Source organism: Antechinus flavipes, chromosome 3 (genome assembly GCF_016432865.1).
Source record: "Antechinus flavipes isolate AdamAnt ecotype Samford, QLD, Australia chromosome 3, AdamAnt_v2, whole genome shotgun sequence".
Lineage (NCBI taxonomy): Eukaryota > Metazoa > Chordata > Mammalia > Dasyuromorphia > Dasyuridae > Antechinus > Antechinus flavipes.
In genome coordinates, this window is record NC_067400.1 from 272,163,556 (window position 1) to 272,189,646 (window position 26,091).

Genomic DNA, 26,091 nt, shown 5'->3' on the forward strand with positions numbered 1-26,091 from the left:
TCCAAACCCAAAAGATTTTACCAAAAGGGCAAAGTTATTTTAATTGCTCTTCATTATATATGATGAGAGAATAGTCATTTTTCTCCTCTTCCTCCCAGGTGGCCATTGATGAGCGCATCAGGCAGTTGCATGAAGCCCACAGGGACTTTGGCCCCACATCCCAGCACTTCCTTTCCAGTAAGTCATTTTTAGCCTTCATTACTTAACCTGTTCATTGCATCTTAAGAGATAAGAAATAAGAGCTGTATTATAGTCATCTGTGCCAACCACAGTGGAACAACAAATCATATTGAAATATAACTTGGTGGAGAAGCTCAGAACATTACAAGAGGAAGACCAATTAGGTCATCTTATTCATTTTTGCTGCTGATGCATAATTACCTCCTTTAATATAATCTCTAGTGTTTTGTCTACTCTTTTTTTAAAGTTCTTATTCTTGCTTCAAATGATTCACTCCATAAGATTATAAAGGCGCTTAGTGCATGCTTAAAGAAAAAAAAAGATATGTTTATACATATATACATATACATTTACAAACACACACTTATATGTGTAAATACATGTATATTTTTGTGTTTACATTTATATGTGTATCTATATATTTATATATATAATTATAGTTACATAAATCTACAAGTTTCTATGTACAAATGCTCCCTGCCTTATATTTATGACCAGAACCTGTAATGTTGTCCTTCTCTAATTTCATTCTTTTCACATTCTCCCATCATTTGAATTTATAATTTTTTCTAGTACTTTTTTCTTACATTGCTTTCCTATCACAAGTTAAAAAGAAATCATTCCATGTAAAGAAAAATGTGGTGATTTTCTTCTTTAAAATATATAATAATATAATATGATGGTTCTCTCTGGGGGAGAGCAGGTTTCTCAGGGAGGTTTCCTGGAGGCAGCCTTAGTTGCAGTTGAAAGTAATAATCACCCCAAATGCAGCCAAGTGATAAAAGTTCAGATCTTTTATTGTCTCCAATATAGCCCAGTTAGCTTAGAGACCTATCTCTCTGCTTGGTTCCAAGAGCTCTTGAAAGCTTTGTCCTTTGCTTCTGCTCCCTTCAGCCTCCAGTTCAGCCCCACTCTCCATGTAATTCAGCTGAACTCTCTTCTGCTACCAGCCAGCCAAGTGGAAAATGGAATAAATCTCTCTCCAAGAGCCTCTGTCTGTTTCTTATATATGAGAGAGAGGAATTGTGGGATATGAGAAAGAGGGGTTATGGGTCTTCTCCCATAGTGTTCTCTGGCCCTAAGAGCTTCAAGGAAGGTGTGAATTCACAAAGTTACACAGTTAACTTTGTGAATCTCCCACACTTGTGAATTCCAATGAGTAAAGGTGTAAACACAAGCATTGTATCAATTAGTTCTATTTAGTATCTTGTTTCAGGTTCTGGCCCAAAACATCTCTTTGTAAGATTAGATCAATAATCTATCAACTCTAATGAGTTAGCAGTTTGTAAAGATTCCAACAGAAAAATCGTCCTAACAGATTTTTGGCAGACCCATGATTTCTGTTTCTGATTGGATTGTGGCTTTTAGTGCATAAAGCTTCTGTGGAGTGGAGACTATAAATTTTAGAAGTTAGAGGTTAGAGGTTATAGTTAAATGGCCAGTGAAACACAGTAGACTATGAGACTTGGAGTCAGAAAGGCTGGAATTTACATTCTGCTCTCAGTTATTAGCTTTGTGACGAAGGGTCAATTATTTAGCCTCTCTTAGCTTGAGGTAGCTCTTTAAGATTTTTATCTACTAAGAATATAGACTGTTTGCCATCTATAATCATATAGGGAATTCTTGGAGGTCTTTGATGTATTGACTTAGGTTATAGGTTAAATAGAACATTGTTCAATATCCTTAATTGTTCATGACCAGTCCTACTAATAATGTGGTATACAACTACATGTTGATATCCAACTACAAATACTCATTTATATATGAAATAGTGAAGAAAAAAGCAGAGGAAAACAACAGATTCTCTGAGTGAGTTTGTGGAATGTGGATCAAATTGCAAGTAAATCCCATTTAGGACCAACTCCAAGAGACTATATTATTTATACTACTGACATTTATTAATTGTCAAGCATTACTTGAAATAGACCATTGCCCAGAACTTTCTTTGGAAAAAAAAATAAAAAATTCTTGATCAAAAGTTCCAGGATGTCTGGGATTCTCATGGTAGATGGAACAAAACTTCAGAAAGTTATTACAGAGATGTAGTCTAGTCTGTGTCAAGGACACTTCTACCCCTAACAATGATATCATCATAGGGCTTAATCAATGTTCACGATCAGCTCTACATCAGAAGCTTGACCCCTGGCCAATGGGCAAATAAGAGTAGCCATGGTACACTAGATTACCAAAAGGATATATGCCATATAATATAATATATATAATATATAGTATAATACCATAAATGTCTCTCCTAACCTAATTCTCAAGATCAGTAATTAGAAAAATTACACAAAAGAATGCCTGCATTAAGAAAAATTATCTGAAATATGGCAGTGTACCCCAACCTCCTTAAATTCACATGACTCTGAACATGGTAAAATCTGCTTACATCTTGGAGATCAAAGATTTGTTAAAGTTTCTGTGTAGGAATTTTTAGTGATGGTCACTATGAAATAGTATGGAGGAATAGCATATCTGTTCCTTTTTTAAAATTTAAGGGTTTGGGGTTTTGTTTTTAGTACTTTTGATATTTATTTTTGATTTTCATTTCTCTGGAATAGTCTGTTTAAAACTTCCTTTCTTGGTAGCAGTTAGATGGCATAGTAGATAGAGTCCTGACCCTGAATTCAGGAGGACTTGAGTTCAAATCTGATTTCACACCCTTAATACTTTCTAGATGTGTGACCCTGAGCAAGTCACTTAACCCTAATTGCCTCAAAAGAAAAAATTTCCTTTTTTTCTCAGACCTTTCAGATAATTTCCTCCCTCTGTCTTATCTCTATAAGGCCAACCCTTCCACAAACAAAAAAGATATAACCCTCTAGAGTTTTCTATTGATTTTTAAAATACCCAAATCTCCCTCATCCTTAAAAAATCCTCTAAACCTTAACAATTCCTAAATTTATGTATTTTTTTCCCTTTTCAGTCAAACTCCTGGAGAGGGAAGGATAGGTCTAAATTTACTGCCTCTACTTTCTTTCCTTGGAGTCCTAAGTCAAGTCTTTGCAATATGACTTCCAAAATAATCTATCATTCAAAAGAAACTGTCCAAAAATATAATCTATGTTGGTCTTTTCTTAATCTTTACCCTTATTGATCTCTCTATAGCACACTTTTGACCACATCTTCCTTCTGTATAACTTATTCTTTAACTTTTCCTTTTATCTTTTTTCTTGGTTCTTCAATGTTTTCAGAACACTCCTCAGTTTCTTTTACTGATTCTTCATCAATAATAATGGTGTACCCAGAAGCTCTGTCTTGAGCTCTTTCTACATTCTCCTATTCAGTGACAGCTCTCGTGGGTTTATTTCTATGTAAATGAATCTCAACTGTCTACCCAATCCTAGTTACCTATTTAATTCTTGAGTTAGACATTCCATATGTATCTCAAACTTACCAAGTCCAAAAAAGAAATCATTATTACTCCCCTCAAAAAAACACCTTTCTTCCAAACATTTCTGTTTTTTGAGGCACCAAAATCTTCCCAATTACTTAGTGTTATACTTGACTCTCACTTTCTTTCACCTTATATATCCAATCAGTCTAAGTCTAGTCAGTTCTACTGCCAGAGCATCTCTTGGATCTAGTTCTTTCTCTCTATTCACACACCTTTGTTCAGGTGCTCATCACATCTCATCTGTGGACTTTTATTTTTTTTCTTTATTTAATATTTTCCCTCAGTACATTTAAAACTATTTTTGACTTTTGCAACAGCCTGTTTCAAGTTTCCTGGACTCAACACTCTTCCTACTCTAATCCAACCTATATACAACCTACCAAAGTGATTTTGCAAAACACAATTTGGACCATGTAATTCCCTTACTCCATGAGCTCTAGTGATGCCTTATTACTCTTAGGATCAAATATAAAGTTTTTTCTTTTACTTTTAAACCCTTAATATTTTTGCCCCAGCCTGTGTTTCCAGTCTTATTAGGCATTTCTCCTCCTCATCCTCCTCTTCCTGTTTTTCCTCTTCCTTCTCTCTCTCTGTTCCTCTATCTTTGTCTGTGTGTCTGTCTCTCTCTGTCTCTGTCTCTGTGTCTCTCTCAAGTACCTTACGTGCAATTTCTCATGCACATTATATCTCTTTTTTCTATGCCTTTGCATAGAAATTTGCCCTATCTTTAAGGCCTTAGAATTCACTCCATCTTTACCTTTCACTGTTGGCATCCCTTGTTTCCTTCAAAAACTGTGATAAAAATAGGTTATTTTGGGGATTTTTTAGCTTTGTTTTTATTTTATTCTGGACTCAAATAATAAAAAACCTTATTTCCATAGACATTGAACACAAAATAAGATTCTCTATGAAATTGTGAATCTCCTTTCATGCTTCTTGTTATTTAGAAATATATAATCAATTCTACACATTACTTTCAAGATTGCCTTATGGATAATTCAATTTATAAAGCCTTTCCTGATCCATTCCAGTTTCTAGTGGACAAAAAGAAAATCCTATATATTTTATATTTACTCATTTATATATATATGTCATTTCCATTGATAAAATGTAAGTTCCTTGAAGGCAAGGAGGTATTTTGGTTTGTTTGTTTTTGTTTTTGTTTTGCCTTTGAATTTCTAGTATCTAGCAGAATACGTGGCAGGTAATAATGGATTAATAAGTATGTTAGGTAGATAGCACAGTGGATAGAGTATAGATCCTGGAGTCAGGAGGACCTGAGTTCAAATCTACCCTCACACACTTAACAGGTACTACTTGTGTGATTTTGGGCAGGTCACTTAACTACAACTGCCTCATATAAACAAACAAATAAATAAAGCAATAAATGCTTGTTGATTGACTGATCAACTGATTTCTATACAACCATTATAGGTAAAAACACAAAATCATTCTGTTTCTCTCAACCCCTTTTTCTCATGCATGTTACCTCTGTAACATGTATTTAGTACACAGTTTGAGAAAGAGCATTGTAAGTTGCTACCTATATACTTGGAGGGAATAGTTACATCAATGAAATCACACATCAATGGAAATATTAAAGTAAGTATGTTTTATCCTCCTACTCAGGATAGCAAAAAAAATTCTTATTTTGTACCTCACACATACCTATCTAGGATAATGCTCTGCATGTGCTTAATAAATAGGGGGAAAAGGACTGGCCTTAGGTGAATTCCAGTTGGATACTTCTTCAAGCTCAACATGTCCGAAAGAGAACTTGTTATATTTCCCCTTTATCTATTCCTTATTCTGACTTTACTATTTCTGGCAATGACATTACCATTCTCCCTGTTATCCATGCACAGAACCTTGGTTTTATTTATTCTTCCTCTTTCTGTTTCTCTACTAGGGAACTAGTTTAAAAATTCTATAGAGTCTACCTAACTACTGCTTACCTGAATTATTATTACAGAATCTAGTCTCCCCACTTCTAATTTCCTTCTGCTCCAAAATAGTCTCAAGATTTCAGGTTTCCTTCATAAACACTGATTTGTTTGTATCTCTTCTCTTCTCAAAACCCTTTGATAGCACCCTATCTACCAAATAAAGCACAAAACTCCTATCCATATAAGCACTCCCCCACACTATTCCACTCAATGTGTTTAACTTACTGCCAGATTCCCTCACTTTCTGTCACTTATATATATATATCTAGTACTTATTTATCTCTGGATTTTTAAATTCAGTTTTATTTTATGTTCAGTTCCAAATTTTCTACCTCCTACTTTGCTTCCTCTATCCACTGAGAAGACAAAGAAAACAAAACCCAATACACACATGGAGACACAAGTTAACCCATTCCCTGCTTATCCATGTCAACAAAAAAAGGACAAACGAAAAGCTTCAGTCTATATTCTGAGTCCATCACTTCTCTCTCTGGTAATGGACAGGATATTTCACCATGAATCTTCTGAAATTGTGGTTTCCTACCTCTGAGTCCTTACTCACATTGCATTCTAAATCTAGAATTCCTCCTCATACCTCCTCTATAGTCTTTACACATCTTGAATCACATCCATCATCTAAAACAATTGAAATCAAAGACTTCACTGATCATCTCAATGAGACATCATCTTCTCTGGGTCTTCTTAACACTCAATGCTTTTCATGTAGCTGGCATTCAACAAATGGCAATTGAATAAATAAATCAGAGCAAAAAGTAAACAGCTTTCCAGAACATACAACAGTATTTTTTTCTCCCAATATCTCATAACATTTAATAACTTCTAGCATTCCCCAAAGCAGAATTTCTCATAATGGGAAACTTGCTATGTTTTATGGCTCTTCAGATTAAAAGGTGAGGCTATAGATTAAATAGAATAAGGAATAAGATTCATTTATTTGGATTTGAACCTAGAAAGATGGGTAAGAATAGACAAAAATGAAACATCTCTGCTCTCTATAAGTTTATATTCTAGATGCAACATGTATACATAAAAGGAAAAATAAGATTAGATGAATGAATGAGTATGAATAACTTGGAAGGAGGGGACTCAAAGAAAGCTTTGTTTAGTAGATGACACCTGAGTTTAAATTTTAAAGAAACCAGAAATTCTGAGTAGCAAAAGTAAGGAGGAAGTGCTTTGTAAGCATGCAGGACAGCCTGTGAATTAAAATTGGATAAGAAATATTAAATTTGGCAGTTTCTTAAGGAAGAGGAAGACCTGAGTCTATTTGTTGGCAGCAGACAGTATTACAAAATCATTGAAGTCAGTGAATAAGGAAATTTTGAATATGAAAAAAAGATGGACGTATGAAAGGGGTTTAGAGGAGAAGACAAGCGCCTTCAAAAGATAAAGAGTACTAATGGTACAAGTAGAAGATGCTGCCTTGTCATGGAAAATGACTGTAATTTTTTCATTAAACACAAGAACTGAGAAGCAAATGGGGGGAAATGGTCTGAAATATTCTATAGCAGGAAAGAATAGGGAGCTTGTAGCAGGTAACCTTTGTTTTACCTAGTAAGATAAATGAGTTCTTCTGGTGAAAAAGAAGGGCTAATGAACAGCTTTAGGTACCTGAAGAAAGAGAAGGATGAGGTTACCCACTAAAGGAATTGTTAGAGTCAAGTAGCACTGATAAGCTATGTGTCATTTGATATCACAAATCTGCATTTGAACCAGTCAGCAAGGTTGTATGACTTTCTCCAGCTTTCTTCAGCATGGTAATAATAAAAAAAAAAAAAAAAAAAAAAAAAAAAAAAGATCATGGGTAAAACAGAGTTTGGGGTGGTAAGTTTAATGACACTATGACTTTGGATCAAATAATGGCTAAACATATGGTGAAGGCTGTGAAGGGAGGAAAATGGAATTACATTGGAATTGATGGCATAAGGACAGACAGTATGGAGAAAGTAGATGTAGTGGGGGAAATTATAAATCAGTGGCTGTCTTTGTTGGAAAAGAGTAGTGTCCAGGATCATGTGTAGGCTAGCCCCAAATGCAAGATTCAGATCTGAAAAGACTGTCAGTGAGGTAAATAGTGATTTTTAAGCCCCTTTTATTAAATATAAACAAACACTGAGTAACAATATATAAACATTCAGCAAGCATATACAGGTACAGTCTGCAAACTCCCGTTGGGAGTAAATCCAAGTCAATAATAGCACCCTGTGTTAGAATCAACAAATTCAAATTCAAATAATTACCCCTTCTTCTTGATACTGATTTTTAAGATTCCCCCCAAAGTGACCCTTAGTGCATTCAACCTAATCATGTTCTAAATTCCCATGACCAAAGCATACACATATGATTTAAATCATTAATGACATGTAACTTAACCAGGCCCCTTAGGGCCCAAAGCCTAAGCAGAACAACTAATGCCTAAGGCACATCATCTCAGTCCTGTCATTGCCACACTAGGACCAAAACTGTATATTATACTCAGGAATGAATGTCCCAGATCACCATTCTAAGCTAAGAAATAAACCACCCAAGGAGAACATTATATCAAGTTTATTCTAATCAAAAAAAAAAAAAAAAAAAAAACAGTCATAGCCAAAATTACAACCACTTTTCCAAACCCAAAACATCCATGCAATGATGTCATCAGATCAAAAATGATGATCACCAATCAAAAAGATCACATTGGAGCCTGTGGGCAATTAAAAATTCATCAAGGTGGCAGCAAGCAGGAACTGAAAGCTGGCCAACAGAATCAGAAGTGCTCAAAAGATGTGCCTGCCATGTAATAACTACAAAAATATATTTGGATAACTAAAGAGTTTAATGAAGCTAAAGAGATTATAAGCAGCTTGCTTGCAATCTGCCCCTCAGCCTAAGATAACATCTTCCCTCTGCTTGCTCTGGTTTTGATTTCCTCTTCCAGAATCCCCTGACCATCTCTCTATCATGAAGAAAGCCACTTCTAGGTGAGTGAAATCAAAACTTTTAACCAATGCTCTCCAAGTTTTTCCAAAGATGCCATTGACCACCCTCTGCCTAATTTTACTTTTGGACTAGGCAGAAAGATTAACTAGGCAAACCTTTCTCCTATTTCTCAGGGACTCACAACAGCATGAGCTGGACTTGATAAGTTTTTTTTGTTTGTTTGTTTGTTTTTTCTGAAACCATCCCCTTCATCATTTCTGATAATACAATGGTATTGTGTCACATTTATAGATCATATCCCTTGTTCAACCATTCTCCAACTAAAGGACATCCTCTCAATTTCCAGTGCTTTGCCACCACCAAAAAAAAAAAAAAAAAAAAAGGCTATATTTTTGTACATATTGAGTCCTTTTCTTCTTTCTTCCATCTGTGTGATACAGATGTAATATCAGTATTTGGGGGTTAAAGGGTGTGGCAGAATTCCAATTTGTTTTTGAGAATTAGACTAGTTTATAATTTTACCAACAGAACATTAGTGTATTTATTTCCCCACAAACTCTTAAGGATTTGTCATTTGCCTTTTTTGTCAGCTATCTTTGTGAAGGATGGTACCTCACAGTGTGTGTGTGTGTGTGTGTGTGTGTGTGTGTGTGTGTGTGTATCAGAAATAAGATCTTTATCAAAGTAATTTGCTGCAAAGATTTTTTTATCCAGTCCCCTGCTTTTTTAGCAGTCTTGAAATTGTTTATACAAAAACTTTTAAGGTTTATATGATCAAAATTATCCATTTTTTTCTCCCGTGAACTTTTTGATCTCTTGTTTGATAATAACATTTTCTCCTGTTCAAAGATATGACAGGTATTTCTTCTTTTTGTTGCTAATTTGCTTATATTGAATTTATCTTGGTATCTGGTATGAAATGTTGATCTACACCTAATTTTTACTAGACTAATTTCCAGTTTACCCAACAGTTTTTGTGAAGTAGTAGTTCTTTTCCCAAAAGCAGGGATCTTTGGACTTTCGAGTCCAATGATCCCTGCTTTTGGGAAAAGAACCTACTACATATATATATATTCAGTTAATCTATTCATTGATCAACCTAGCTATTACTTAACCAGTGCCAAAGCATTTTGTTGATGACAACTTTGTAGCACAGTTTGATATTTATCACTATTCAATGATTCGATTAAAATTTTAATCTTTCATTATCTTGCTGTGGCTCTAAATAAGTAAATTAACTTAGGTAATGTCATTTTGTAATATTGACTCAACCTATCCATAAGCAATTAATAATGCTCTAATTATTTAGATCTGTCTTTATGTGAAAAGTGTTTCATAGAACCCTGGATTTATCTTGGCAGTTAGACTCCCAAGTGTTTTATAATATCTGGACTTATTTTAAATAGAATTTTTTTTCTATATTTTCCTGTAGGATGTTGTTAGTGATATGCAGAAATGCTAATGATTTGTGTGGGTTTATTTTATATTCTGCAATTTTACTGAAGTTAATTGTTTCAATTACTTTTTCAGTTGACTCTCCAGGGTTCTTTAGGTAAGCTATCACATCATTTGCAAAAAGAGGTAGTTTTGTTTCCTTCTTGCCTATTGCTTATTTCTGCAATTTCTTTTTCTTATCTTATTGCTAAAACTAGAATTTCTAGGATAATAGTACAGATAATAGTTATCTTTATTTCACTACTGATATTATTGGAGAGGTTTCCAGCTTTTCCCTAGTACGGATAATGCTTGTTCATCATTTTAAAGAAATCACTACTTACTCCTGTGCTTTCTGGCATTTTTAATAGATATGAACGTTGTATTTTGTCAAAGGATTTTTCTAAATCTACTGAAATAATTATGTGATTTGGGCTATTTTTGTTATTCATATAGTTAATTTTGCTTATAGTTTTCCTAATATTGAACCAAGTCTTGAATTTTTAAGACAAATCTAGTTTGGTCATACCATATGATCTTTGTGATATATTGCTATAATATCTTTGCTAGTATTATTAGATTTAATTTAAAATTTTTGCACCAATATTTAATTGAGGAAAGGGTCTATATTTTTCTTTTTCTATTTTCCATTTCCCTAGTATATGTATCAACATTATATATATAGGAGAAATATGATAGGTTAATTAATTTTAGATGGATCTTTCTGTTTTTAGTATTTCTCATAAGCAACATTGATTCTGGATTTTGAATTTTGTTTCTAATCCATTCTGGTATTTTGTCTTTTATGAATGAGTTCATCCTATTCATATTCACAGTTATGATGGCTAGCTATACGAAGGCTAACCTTTTCCAGTGTGTTCCTTTTCCCCATCCATCTATTCTTCTTTTGAGATCATATCAACATAATGGAATCACACCCAATCCCTCTATCATCCCTAATGATGATACAATTCTGAGAAGTTATATGTATCCTCTGCACATATAAGACTGAAAATAGTATAACACTGATTAGCCCTTTATGATTTCTTTCATATTTACTTTTTTTATGTTTCTCTTGAGTTGCATTTGAATGTTAATTTTTTTATTCAATTTGCTCTTTTCATCAGGCTTACTTAAAAGTCCACTATTTCATTAAATATCCATTCTTCTCCCTATAGTTTTTGCCCCTAGAGTCCCCAGTTTTGCTGGAGAGATTATTTGTAGATATATTCCTAGATCCTTTTGCCTTCAGATCATCATATTCTATGACCTGTTTCTTTTAATTAGACTGCTAAATCTTATGTGATCTTGACTGTGATTCCATGATGGTTGAATTCTTTCTTAGTTAGTTGAAGTATTTTTTTCTTGACCTGGTAGTTATGAATCTATCATATCCTTGGGATTTTTCATTCTTAAAGAATGAAATTACTGGAAGAGTCTTTCAATTTCTACTTTGCCCTCTGGTTCTAAGATGCCTGACTTTCTGGTAGTCTAGTAATTCTTAAATGATCTCTCTTCAGTCTATTTTCCAAGTAATTTTTTCACATTTTTTTCCATCTTTTGACCCTGTTTTATTATTTCTTAACTCTCATGAAATCATTTCCTTCCATTTTTCAATTCTGATTTTTAAGGAATTATGTTCTTCCATAGTGTTTTGTACTTCCTTTAAAAAGCTATTAATCCTCTTATTAATAACTTTCTAATTAATAACTTTCTTGTATAACTCTCCCATTTTTCCCCCTCCTGCTCAGGATTTTACTTGGATTTTATAATTTTTTTGACTCTTTTTTTTTTTTTTTTTTTTTGTTAGCTCTTCTTGGAATTTTTATTGTGCTTGTTGTCAAACTGCATTTTTCTTTGAGGAGTTACTTATAGATAGTTTCAGGTTATTCTTCTCTTCTATGTGTTTGAGTGTCCATTTCTCCTTGTTAATTCTTTATGGTCAGGTGCGCTTTTGTTTATTTTCTCATTCTTCCAACCTACTTGAATTTGGACTTAAGTATTAACTTCTCATTTCTGAGGGCAACATCTAGCTGGCATGAGTATCTCTTCCCTTTTTTTGCAGTGCTAGTTCAGGAATCCCCTGGGATCTGTTTTTACCTCAATATTTCCTTTTCTGATTCTCAGTCTTAGCCTCCTTACTGTCCATGACACTGAAAGGCTCCTCACTGCTACTGCTAATCTTGTATTTCTAGTCAGCCTATACTATGATGTTCACAAAGCTCTCTATCATCTAAGTTACTTTGGCCTGAAAAATTATTCACTCTCAAAATTTGGTCTGGTGTATTTTCTAAATTGTTCTGGAGAAAGTAAGTGTATTGGGTCATCTGAGCAAAAATAGCATCTTTCACTTAGACATACTGCTTTTACCTCCCTAAATCAACAGTAGTGTGAGCTATTTGTAAGACAAGTACTGAAGAGAATCCAAATCTTCACAGGGAGACATCTAATGTCAGAGATAACAGTTCTCATTGGATATCACCCTTATAGAGATCAACAAAGAGGGTGCTGGCATTAGTGGGCTCAAGTTAAGAATATTTCTAGGTCCTTTCTAACCTATTAAAGTCTATGTCAGTAGAAATCTTAGCACTGTCTCCTGCTTTTGTTGTTAATTATGAGGAATGATTTGGGCAACTATAAGGGTTTCCAATGAGTAAACTGGGATGATGAAACAATAGCCTAAAATGAATCCCACTCCCACAAACTCAACAAATTTATCTCCACTACACAATATAGACCTATGTGATAGGAAAACACACTTTAAGCCATCCTCTCAAAACAGTAATCTTTTTTTTTCCCTTTTGTTATTCCTCTTGTATCCCACTAAGTGTATCCCACTTTGTGGCCTCTTCTACTTGGATATTCAGAAGTAATGGATGGCTGAAAAAAGGGGGAGAAGGTAACGTTATAACAAAAGTATATGGTCAGAATACAAAAGAAGTTAATGCCTTAAAAAGCTAATAGTTAATTTCCTATATAAGGTCCTTGATCTTTTCTAGGGAATCTCTCCCTAGCTACTCCACATTCCCTTATTTATACTGATCCCCGGACCACACAATTTTCATGTTATTTAGCAGCTTTTTGTAGCATTTCCCCAGAATTTGCTGGTAACCCAACTGTTCTCATTCTCACATCACCCAGGACAAAAGCTTTGCTTTGATCACCTTAGCTTCAAAACCATCCCAGTTCTATCCTTTATGTAAGAACAACTATTTTAATTGAGTGTGTTAGTTATTATATTACATAGGCCAGACTGGGGAGAGCTGAGTTTCCTTCCAACTCTCATATTTTTGTGAACTATTTGCTTTGAATGTCATTTTAAAGCCCACCTCTAAACCACTGTACAATACTTTTAGCAGGTTAACATAAAAGGCTGATCTCTATTAGTTAGGTACTTTTAGAGATAAATAGATTCTTTTAAAGAAATCTAGTATCTAAGCTCCAGAAAAAAGCATTTTCTGAAAAGATGCTTCAGAAGCAGCCAACTCTGTGCTTTGTGCATAATAGACATAACCACTTGAATGAATGAATGAATATAAATGACTAGGTAGACTAGAATTTTGGGTAGATTTGATGGTAGGAGAGGGAGGTTTCTTCCTTACATTGCAGAAAATGGGAATGCCCACTGAATCTTAAGTTTTAACATGATATCTTGCACAGAGGAGATGCTCAGTGAGTATCTGTTGAATTAATTAATATACTCTTATTTTTGGTGCTTAGCTACAACTGCTTATGATGTTTGTGATGACATGGTGCTTTTAAAATTCTGTTCCAGCACTTAACCTTGAGGCCTCTCTTGCAGTACTGCATTTTTACTAGCTTCCTAGGTACCATCTAAAGAAGAATTTCCATTTTACTATTTGTTCTAAATTTTAAAACCATTAATTTAATTGAGTGACCTTCTTGTTCTCATATTATGAGACACAGTAAAAGAACAGACTGATCAGGTTTTACTTATAGGCTTTATAATCTTAACTGCCTTAATCAAACCTCCATTTAATTTTTTCTCTTTCTAGCCAAAGGAAGTTCAACATTTGTAGTTTCTCTTTGACTCATATGGCCAAACAGGTCATTTTATTCTTCAGAAGTGCCAAAACCTCATCTCTTATATACACTTAGCAAAGGAAAAATAGAATAAAAACTTTGTTTCAGTAATTATCATTGACATTTTGCTTAACAGCGTATTTCTGCCCTTATTACCATTGCCATCAAGGGATGAATTTGAAACATGTGCTGACAATAACTTACGTTGTAAGAATCACCTAATGAAAAAATCCTGGTGGAATTTGGGTTATATTCTATCATATCATTTTAGATTCCAATGATCTGGTGATTCTAGCAACATGCTTTTGTCACGGCAAGAATAATGTAGATAGTAAGAGGTTTGGAGCAGAGAATATCAAGTGTATAAGCAATACACTGCTGGCTTCTTACAGGCACACTTAAGTCTCTCATTATCTTTGTCACTAAGGAAATAATTTGCATAATGCATCTTAAACCAGTTCTCTCTTCTTCTTCAGCCAGCCAATAAGCAATTGTTTTATGAATGCCTACTTTTCCATATTCTTATTAAATTAATTATTATTATGATATATAATCCACATCATCCGAAGCCCACTCCCAGGTTGATGCTAAACCTAAAAAGATAAAGGGAGTGAAGGTTTTGCAGTTCATGTCAAGGTTAAGGGAGATTAGCAACACTTACATCGCTGCTTTTAGATTATATGCCATTTGAGGAAAATTCTAACTCTAAATACTATATTTTATGCCGATCAGAAAATGAAGGTTTTTGTGAGTTTGGACTAGCATGATTCATTGTCATTTGTCCCAGAAAACAAAGCTTTGTACAATAAAAATGGTGGTTCTGCATCCCTATGGGCAAAATCATTATTTTCCGTTTGGATGTTTTCCATTTTCATAGCAGAACCCATTTGGAATTGCAAAAGATTTTTTGGTGAGTACTTTAAGATGAGAACAAAATGTATTTTATTTTACACAAAGTAACATAAATTGCATGTTTAAAGATTATGTTTCTGGATTTTTTTTTTCTATAATTCTGGATATTACAACAGAGAAAAATAATCTTGATTTCCAGTCTGGTGTAAGAATCATTCTTTTGTGTCTACTCAAACTATTCTCAGCAATTTCATTTACTTTCTTCTTAATAATGAGTATAGTGAAATTATTCAGTGTGTGGAAGTCATCCTTACTGAAACTACTCTAACAATATGAGTAACAGGATTCTTGGGTAGCTTGCTGTGTCTGTTATTTCCCTCTCCATAAAGAACACCATGCATGGTTAGGTGTGTAACAATAGTTAAAATTCAACAAGGATCTCTGGGAAGCTTATAGTCTTGTGTGTCTACGAGTTAAATAAATGAACTGGGCAAAAGACAAAAGTCAGCTGAGATCACTGAGGGAATTGCCTGTTATAAAAGATTGTATAGTGAATACCTGATCAGACTGTAAACATAGAGGGCCAGAAATGGAAGTGGTTGAACAGAATTGTGTAAGCCCTTTTCCCAAGTATGTTTCTGAAGATAAGACCCCTTTCAGCCTTCTCCCTTTCGTTTTCACTTCCCCTCTCATCCCTAACTCTTTCCTTCTCCCCTCCCCTTCTCACTCTCCTTTCTCCCCTACCTTCTCCTCTCTTTCTTTGTCTTATTTAATGCAAATAATTATGTAAAACAAGACATATAGAGATAAATTGGAGATAATCAACAAACAGAAAGCATTGACATTAAGGCAGAAACATGAAACTCAAGATATTCTTCCCGCCTAAGCCTTCCTTTGTCTAATCTGGATGTGAGGCTATGGTCAAGCATGCTGTCCAAGTAGAGGATTTTACAACATATGGAAATGTTTCCTTATTTTTTACTTAAAAATATTCATTTTAAAAATTCTGGTTTGTGGTAACCCTGTTTGTAGTGGCTAGAAGGTGGAAAATGAATGGATGCCCATCAATTGGAGAATGGCTGGGTAAATTGTGGTATTTGAATGTTATGGAATATTATTGTTCTGTAAGAAATGACCAGCAGGATGAATACAGAGAGGACTGGCGAGACTTACATGAACTGATGCTAAGTGAAATGAGCAGAACCAGGAGATCATTATATACCTCAACAATGATACTATTTGAGGATGTATTCTGATGGAAGTGGATCTCTTTGATAAAAAGAGCTAGTTCAGTTTTAATTGGTCAAGGATGGACAGAAGCAGCTACACCCAAAGAAAGAATACTGGGAAATGAATATAAACTGCTTGCATTTTTGTTTTTCTTCTCAGGTTATTTATACATTCTGAATCCAATTCTTCCTGTGCAACAAGAAAACTGTTCAGTTCTGCACACATATATTGTATCTAGGATATACTGTAACCTTTTTAACATATAAAGGACTGCTTACCATCTGGGGGAGGGGGTAGAGGAAGGGAGGGGAAAAATCGGAACAGAAGTGAGTGTAAAGGATAAAGGATAATGCTGTAAAAATTACCCTGGCATGGGTTCTGTCAATTAAAAAGTTTAAAAAAAAAAAAAAAGAAAAAAAATTCTGAACTTAAATACAAAACAAAATTCTGAACTAAAATATAAAAAGAGAACTTTGATAAATAGTAGAACACAAAAAGATCTGTATGAAAATGTGTCTTCATTTTATACCATTTCCTTCTTTAAAAAGGATATAATAAATTCCATTTTACTTTTAAAACTGCCTTTTCTTCTTTCTGAACTTTATTTCTCTCATTTTAAAATATGTCGCAATGGCCCTTTTTTGTCATAACTATTGTTAATCTCCATTTCCAAATTTCCCTTCAAAGGGAAGGAAAAAAAAAAACATTCATAACAAGCAAAATGAATCCACATTATATCTATAGAATAACTTTGTCAAAAAACACATAACTCTGAATTTCATGTCCACTATCTCTCTATTAAGAGATAAGTACTATGCTTTATCATGAGTTCTCTGAAGACTTGGTTGATTATCATAGAAATGTCCAGAGTTATTAAATCTTTTAAAATTAACTTTCTTTATGATATTGCTATGCATTGAAAAGTGTCATCTGCATCCAGAAAGACAACTATGGAGATTGAATGTGAATCAAAGAATAATATTTTCACTTTTTTGTTGTTTCCTTTATTCTTTTTGTTGTTTTTTTTCTTTTGATCTGATTTTTCTTGCACAATATGATAAATATAGAAATATGTTTAAATAAATTGTCTATATTTGACCTAAAAAAAAAAACCAAACCAATATTGCTATCCTTCTATAAATTGTTATTCTGGTTCTAGTTGCTTCACTCTATATCAGTTCATATTACCAGGATTCTCTGAAATAATCTCTCGTCATTTTTATTCCATTATGCCAATATTCCACATTGCACAGAGTTACTCCCCAATTCTCTAAAGAGCAAGCTAAGACAGCATCTTAGTTTTCTAGTTATTAATTTTTGTTTGTTTGTTTTCCACTTTGTCTCTGCCTCAGAATCAGAAAGTAAGTTTTGCTTTTGACTATCCTCATTATCATTGTCCCTCTCCTGAAGAGTTTAATATATTTTGCACCAAACAATGTGTTTGTGTATTCAACTTTCCTTTGTCCCTTTTTATATGATAATTTCAAGAAATAATAAACAAAAACTGTCCAAATTTAGTAGAACCAGATATCAAAAGGAAAGATAGAATCTACAATGACCTGCTAGAATGAACCCCCAAAAGAAAAAGTTTTAAATAACATAGAACTCTAAGAAACCTAGAAAAGTAAATGTATTTGGGCAATAGGAAAGAACTATATGTTTCCAATAGGAAGAACAAGAAATAAATGTCCTTAAAGAACCTTTATGTCTTCAAAGGATATTGAGGAAGTTTTGTGTGTGTGTGTGTGTGTGTGTGTGTGTGTGTGTGTGTGCCTGTGTCTGTTCATAATGATAGAAGGAAGGAGGGAAAGAGGAAGGGAGGGAGGGAGGGAGAGAGAGAAAGAGAGAGAGAGAGCGAGAGAGAGAGAAATATGGATGAGAGATTCTGGGATAGGGGTGTATTGGTTCTATTCTGAACATTTGAGGAAGGTAAAATAAATTTAAAAACATTAGAAAAGAGAAACATGGGAGTAGAGCTTGCAATTTTTTAATTGGAGTCCATGACAAAAAAAAGTATAAAAACATGGAGGAAAGGGTGGAACTGTAGTTCTTTGATTCTTGAACTGTTATTTTGGAGGGAAGGGTAATGATTGCAATGGTTTGTTTCCTTTTTTAAATATTTTGTATTTATAAATATTTTTAAATATTTTGTAACCTTAAATTTTATCTATAACATTCCTAGGACTTTTATTCCTGAGATTCCTTTTATGAGGTGATTACAAGAATCTTTCTAAATTTACTTTGATATCTTTGCTTTTTATTTTTAATATATAGCTCCACTAGATTTAGAAAGTTTTGACTTATGATTTCCTGAAATATAATGACCAGATTTTTTTAATCAAAGTTTTCAGGGAACCAAGTGATTCGTGAATCATCTTTTTTTGATCTGTTTTCCAGGTCAGTTGTTTATAACAGATGTCATATTTTTTAAAATTTTTTTCAACTCTTTAATTTTGTTCCATTATTTCTCATGTATTTTTCTATTTAGGCTATTCTAGCTTTCAGGGAATCTACTTGAGTAAGTTTTATTATTTTCTCATGTAAATTACTTAATTTCCTTCAAGGTCTTTTCTACAGAGCTTTTATCTTTTGACTAAGTTCCTCTAGTTATCTATGTAATCTTTATGGACATTTTTTCCTTTGAGTTTCTTCTTATATGTGTTTGAAGTTGACTCTCTCTTTCTTGAAAACTTCTAGACTTGTAATAACTTTTAATATAGAATAAGTTTTTCTTAGATTTATTTATCTCTCCAGCTATAGTTCATGAATTGGTGCTTTCTGCCAGAGCCAGGCTTTTCCCTCTGTTGTACTTTGGGAGGTAATCTTCCTTCACAGTATCTCTTCATGTCTGCTGGATTTTTGAACTGTCTTGCATTGGCCCTCATTTCTTGAAGTTAGACCACATCACCACCACCACTACCATTTTTGAAATTTTAAGCACTAGATCTTTAGGACCTTCTCTAAAATCTTAACGCATTCAGATCCTCAAAACTCCTGGGCCTGAGCTGTCCCAGTCTGAGCACAGAATCGGCTCACTGTGACTGCTCTTTGGCATTTCCAAAGTCCCCACTCTGGGACTTTCTCAAGAGAGAAAAATAAAGGAAGTAAGGATGGATAGCAGAACCTACAGAGGCAATGGAGAGTCCATTATCTCCAGGGTTACCTTCCTGGATTCCAAAAGCAAAGCTGAAGTTTTGTGGTTCCCCAGGATCTTAAATTTATTTGCCAATGGATCTTTGATAAGATTTACCAAATAAGAGTAGGAAGCAAGATTTCAGGAGCAGAATCAGAATGCCTTCTTTATCCTGCTATATATATTCCATAATATGGAATCAATTTGTATACATATATATGTGTGTGTGTGTGTGCGTGTGTGTGTATATATGTGTGTGTGTGTGTGTATGTGTATGTGTACACACATATGTATGTATTTGTGTTTATGTATATCCACAAACATATAAGTATATACTCATATACATGCATATATATATACATATATTATCCTATTTGTTTTATAAGAGAAAGAGAATAAGTATATATTAAGCACCTACTATATATATATATCAAGTATTGTGCTAAGTATTTCACATATACTATATCATTTGATCCTCAAAACAACCCTGTGAGGCAGGTGCTATTTTCATCCTCATTTTGCAGGTTGGAGATATTGAATCAGAAAGACATTAAGTGACTTTATATAGAATCTCATAGTTGGCAAGTGTTTGAGGCAAGATTTGACCTCGTGTTCCTGGTTTCCAGTACTCTATTCTAGAGTATCTCAAGGTACTCTCACAAAATAATGTCTTAAGTATATGTGAAACAAATAGATTAATTAGAGAATATCAGTAGTGAGGAAGAATAAAGGAAAGAGCAATTGTTAAGTACCTATTATATCAGGTACTATACTAAGTATTTTACAGACTAATTTCTTTCATCCTCAAAAGAAACCTAAGAGGTAAGTGCTCTTTGTTTGCCCCCATTTTACAGTTGAGGAAACTAAAGGACTTGTTAAATGACTTGCCTAGTGTTACACAGGGAATAAATGCCTGAGGCCACATTTGAACTCAGAATTTGCTGACTTCAGACCTAGTGTTCTATCTTCTCCACCACTTAATGTTCAATGAATACAACAAATAGATATATAGTAAGAAAAACTGAGGGATAATTTGACTTGGAAATCTGCAGGGAAAAACAATAAAACAAAAAAAAAAAAGGGGGGGGGGATAAAAGAAGAAAAAGATAGCAGAAAATAAAAACAGAAGGAATTTATTTTGAATAATACCAGAGCTATCAAAGCAATACTTTGTGAAATTTGTCATCAACATGGGAGGAAGATTTAGATTGTGATAACTAGTGAAGACAAACTAATCAGGACAGCTAAGTATATCAGAAGACTGCAGGAGAAACAATTTTGTCACATACCTAGGAATTTTACTTGCCAATAAGTCAGAAAGGGCCTTCCTTCCTTCCTTCATGAACTTGATAGATTCTAACTCTCCAGAGGTTTAAGAAGATAGAACTTAGAATCCAAGTGTTAATAATGAAACAAAGATACACAGACCAGGGTAGGTATGAACACCTCATTGTCGGTATAAAGATAACAATATAATATACTTTAATTCATTGACCATTTGACAGTCCTTTTATAGACACATGTAAGAATGGACTAGGTCAATGCATCTAGTCAACTGCATCTCATAGTTTAAACAGTAGACATTCTTCATCTCCTTGATTTTTTCTAATGTGGATCAAGAGGGCAACCTTTTGAGTGGTAAGATCTCTTTAAGAAAGTCTTTCAAAATTATGGGGCCTGATGCTATCAAAAACATATCCTTTGCATACAGGGGTATCTGGAAAATGTCACCATCAATAGGTAATGCCTCTTGTATTTGGGTTATTGAGGAAGGATATTGAAGACATTAAATAGAATGAGAAAGTGGCTATCAATAGTAATTTATTATTTGCAAAACACTTTATACATATTAACTCATTTGATCAACAACTCTATCAAGTGTTATTTTCCCCATTTCAACAGCTAAGGAAACTAAAGTACAAACAGACAAAACATAGGAGGAATATTATGGCATTTAACAGTAATTTCCACTAGTTATTTTTTTAATTGAGTAACGTTCATGTTTTATCCCACAATAATCACCTCTCTTTTCACCATGTCTTTCTCCACAATCAAACTGAGCCATCCTTTATAAAAAAAAAAAACAAAAATAGTCAAGCAAAAATATCCAGTACTACTATCACATTTAGCAGTGAATACAATAATCTGCCTTAATTAGCCCTTGCCTTTTTGCTAAGAAAAGGGAGATATGTTTCATTATCTGTTTTCCTGGATCATTACTGGTTTTTCAGTTAACCAGAGTTTATCCTCTTTTTATTGAGTTTTTCATTTATGTTGTTTTAGTCATTATGTAATTTTTTTCTTGTAGTGCTGTTTATTTTACTCTATATAAGCTCAAGTAAATCTCTTCATGTAAAAGATCTGAATCTGGAATCAGAGAATCTGGCCTTGAAACTTACTACCTTCAAGACCTTGAGCAAATGATTTACTTTTCTGGGCCTCAGTTTTCCCATGTGTTTCTCAGTTGGAGAAGATGATTTCTGAGGTCTTTTCCAAGTCTGAATCTATGATCCTTTCATACCATGCATACTTTCCATCTTAGAAGGTTGCCACACCTGTTACTATCTGAGCTCCATTCCCCCTGTAAGATACCAGTTTCAATTTCATTTGAAATTTCCCTAGTACCTGGTATAATGTATATGGTGAGTGTTCATCAGATATTAACTGAATATATATATGTTTGTGTGTGTGTGTATACATATACATATATGTGTGTGTGTGTGTATATGTATATATATATATACATATATATATATATATATATATTTTTTTTTTTTAAGCTCCCTCAAGAAGCCCTCTAAGCACTCACTCAATCCAGACCCAATTCTTGATAGCCAAACTTGACTTGATACTCTAAACAAATTGTCACACAAGAAGAAGCTGGAACTAGATAAGATGTTTTCTCTTATACAGTTATAATGCAAGAAATGGTGTGTGATCTCTTGGCTTCAGATATTAAATATTAATTGGATGCTAAAAGGTGCCTTGGAAATCTACTACTATATTCCGTGGCATTCTATTCACCATGTGATTTAGTTTGAGTTAAGTGTTTGTATGCCTGACAGAATATATATATATATAGGGTATTAGTGGTGAGGAATTCTAGTTAGCCATAAAGATCTCCATAGCTATTACAGATGTCAAAGATCTCATTTATAACTCATGTGACCTTCTCTGGAACATTTCCCAATTTTCTATGCTTTTGAAATCTTTATGAATAATCTGCCCATCTTCAAAAATTTTAGTAAGTGGTCTTAAAGTTTTTATTCAACCTTTTCTTTTGATATATGAAATAGATGTAAAAATGCTGTCCTTATTTCAATTTAATAGTTTTGAAAAGTGTTCAAATGTAATTTGGCCTTTTAGTTAAATTATAGAAGCCCTATCCTTGCAATAGTCACTTTATACATTACACTACAAGGAAATAGAAACCTCACAGACAGCAATTTCAATGAAATACACATGTTCATTTTTTTCTAGTTCTTTCTCATTGCCTATCAGTATATTTCAACCCCAGGTCTTATTAAACAACATAAAATTTTAATTACTATAGTTTTCTCTTCACTTTAACTTCCTAAGGTATGAAATACACATAAGAAGATATTCACATAAAATAAAATAAAAAGATGATAAAGACACAATCAGTTTTTAAAAATGCATTTAAAAAATCAAGAAAAAACTGATTCAGAAAGCAAAACAATGTATTTCTTCTTTAGCCCATTTCTCTACCTGTATGTTTTTTCTTTTGCCACCAGATGTTTCATGTCATCTAGAAAATAGAAGTTTCTTTACCAATTCTTATTTAGACCCCTGACTAAAGTCCACGTCACTTTGGGCAAAGTGTATTCTCAAAAATTATTAATGACCTTATATCAAAATCCAGTGACTTTTTCTCCAACCTCAATCTCTATGATCTTCCTGTTACATAGTATAGTATTGATCAACCTCCTTATATTAGCATTCATGTCCATTGTCAATTCCTTGTAGTCTTTAGCATTCAGGAACATATTCTTCCTCCTTCATTTTCTTACCTTCCTCCATTACCTATTCTTCTTCTATCTTTCTATGTCTTTTTATATTTAAATTAGTTCATGATTTTATCCACATAAGTCTCTTTAGACAGCTATCCTTTTTCCCTTCCTTGTTGGAATAATTTTGTTTATATCTTGAAAATTTCATTTTTTAGATTCTTATCCCTTGGGGGTCACTTTCCATTAATGGACCATCCTTTCCTCAGCACCTTTTGAAATATATTCTCATGAAATTTAGCATGCTTTTCAGACTGATCAACTTTCCTAATTTCTATCACTAATTCTAAGACGAAAACATTACTCATCTATGATACTCATTGTTTCTATTTTAGCAGCCAGTTCTTCTTTGTTGGTTAAAAGCAGGTTCAGAATAATACTGCTGGGTTCCACCACACTTTTAATGCCCCAATTCAATTCCTGAATTTCCTCATATGGGTTTACTTCTTGATACATAATGTGATTCCAAATCAAAATGTATGAGATGCTGATAATTGTGCTTTCCGGAATTCTTCCACCTCATTTTTATTAAGCACTCTGGTATTCAACACTGATTATACAGTAAGTGCATAGGGATATAATGAGAGTTTCAGGCTTTTAAAAAAAAAAATCAAATAAATGATGTTTTGATCTTCACAAATTTAAATAACATCTAAGATAAACCCAGTAAGTTTACTTTAATTAACTACACAGTGACATAGTCAATTTCTTTAAAGTTAACTTTAGAACAAATTTTTATCAGTTTATTTAGATGATTTTTGAATTTCCTGCACTTAGCCCAATAAAATATCATTAAAAATTCTAAGTACTAGTGAATTTTGCATTTCTACACGTGGTATTTTGAAGAAAAAATTATCCCTGATAATCTTCCTTTATCATTCCTTGTATGTTCACAATACATTCTTATTCATACTGCATTTGACTTCATTCTTCCCTCAGTCTGAAACCCTCTATCCCCAACCATTTCCCACTCTTTTGTCTGCTGAATTCTAACACGTACCTTTTGCACAACTAAAATGCTCTTTTTCAAAGGATCTTATAGAATGGTCTTGGCATATGTGTAATTTAGTACTATAGGTCTTTGTGCATAAGCCATATTGCTCTACTAAGACAATTGACTTCATGAGGTCAGGAGCCACATTTTACCTAAGTTTTACCTCCCTCTGGGTATTGAGATCAGTGGCTCTTCAGAATATGCTGAAGAATGATGAGTTTCAGCCAGGTGGATCTGTAATGATGTGGAACTTACACTTGAAATATTGTGTGACTCCTGAGAATTATCAAGATCTTGAACTTAGGTTTACAATTACCTCACATGAGAAACTTTCCTAGTTTTCCTATACTCCATTCTTCATGGTAAAGAATAATGCTGTGTTATGAACAAAAAAAGTTCAAAAACCTGTTTCAAATGCTTAGTGTGTGCTTATTGAATGTAATAGAATAGAATGGAAATGTATTTCTCCTTAGTTCAATTCCCCAGTATTGAAAGTGAGCTCCATATTTATTTCTTTAACTTACTGCCCTGCTTTTTGATTGATCCTGTCAGGTAATCAATCCCCAGATCCAGCAGGATTAATGAACATGTTTGGGGATGAATTCCTGAGAGTGCTATTCTGGCCTAGCTTAAATAACATTAGCATTCCTTTTAATTTTCTGGTTTGGCCCCCATGTAGATTAAAATATGGCTTAACTCCAGGTTGCAAAGCTTTGGCACATTCTGTTCATTATGTATTAAAATGGTTTAAATAAGAATTTTCCTAAAATAATATAGACGACATCTAGGATTTTAGAAACCTTTTTGGGCATAATATTGAACACCACAACCTCTAGGGAGGAAAAGCTTTGAAAGCAAAGCAATGACCATTCAAGTTCTTAGGACAGCAGTTATGAAAAGGAAAATTATAAATTTGTTTTGGAATAAATAAATTTGTATGTAGTTTGCTATTTAAATTCAGTAGACAATACTCCCATGGTAGCTGGTGCAGCATGATATGGATGATTTTTCCCCTAGAGAGTGAATCACAAAGATACACTTGAATAATACTTAGAAGTGAGGGAAACATCTGTATAAAGAAATGCCAGAGGAAAGCATGTCATATAAAAACTGATTTCCTCTAAATTTGCTTTTGATAGACTACTAAAAATGGACACACCAGGCACTAAAGATATGAGAGTCTATTACGTAAACTTGCTTTGTAAAGGATAGCAAGCTTTCACTGGTACCTTGAGATAAGAAACAGCTGTTCTTGACATTGGGAATACTGCCAGAAATGAGATGATGATTCTCAGGACACACTTGTAAGAGGGTCCACATATTTGACCAACTTAAATGTATTTGAGACCAGAATCATTCAAGAGACCAAAATATTTACCATCAAGACCCTTGCAACAATCTCTTGAGGAGTATCAAATCTGCTCACATAGAACCATCATCCAATTGTGCTTTAATTTCTAAAGCACTTCCTTTTAGTGAAAGGAAACAACTTGTCTGGGAGGAAATTATATTTTTAATGTATTAAGAACATTCTGATTTTAAAAATTCTGCATTTTAAAATGACTGCAATATATTTGCTGAGATTAACTTGAAAACTATGAAGCAAAGGAAAAGACATCTCAGGGGAAAAATGCCTTTTTCCCATTTGTCTGTTATACATTAAAACATATGGTTCTTTTGAATATGAAAATCAATAATTAATCATTGTTACATAAACATTTCTGGGGGTTTTTTGTTGAATTTGAAAATTAAAATTTTAGAAAGGAATTTCTTAAGACAAATATATAGGTTAAACACATTATTTAGAAATTTAGGTCTACATCAGCTTTTTAAAAAATATTGCAAAGTAACACATATGAATGACAAAACCCTTTAGATATTAGACAGTATAACCCTTTCAGTTTACAAAG

The 26,091-nt window shown here is 33.5% G+C and overlaps 1 protein-coding gene across 1 annotated transcript in view; it reads left to right on the forward strand.

Annotated features, from left to right (window-relative positions):
• DMD (dystrophin) overlaps nt 1-26,091 on the forward strand; it is a 2,219,276-nt gene that overhangs the window by 1,946,858 nt on the left and 246,327 nt on the right. The window contains exon 61 of the mRNA XM_051991017.1: nt 99-177. Within this exon, the coding sequence (XP_051846977.1) occupies nt 99-177 (79 nt within the window). The remainder of the gene's footprint in view (nt 1-98; nt 178-26,091) is intronic.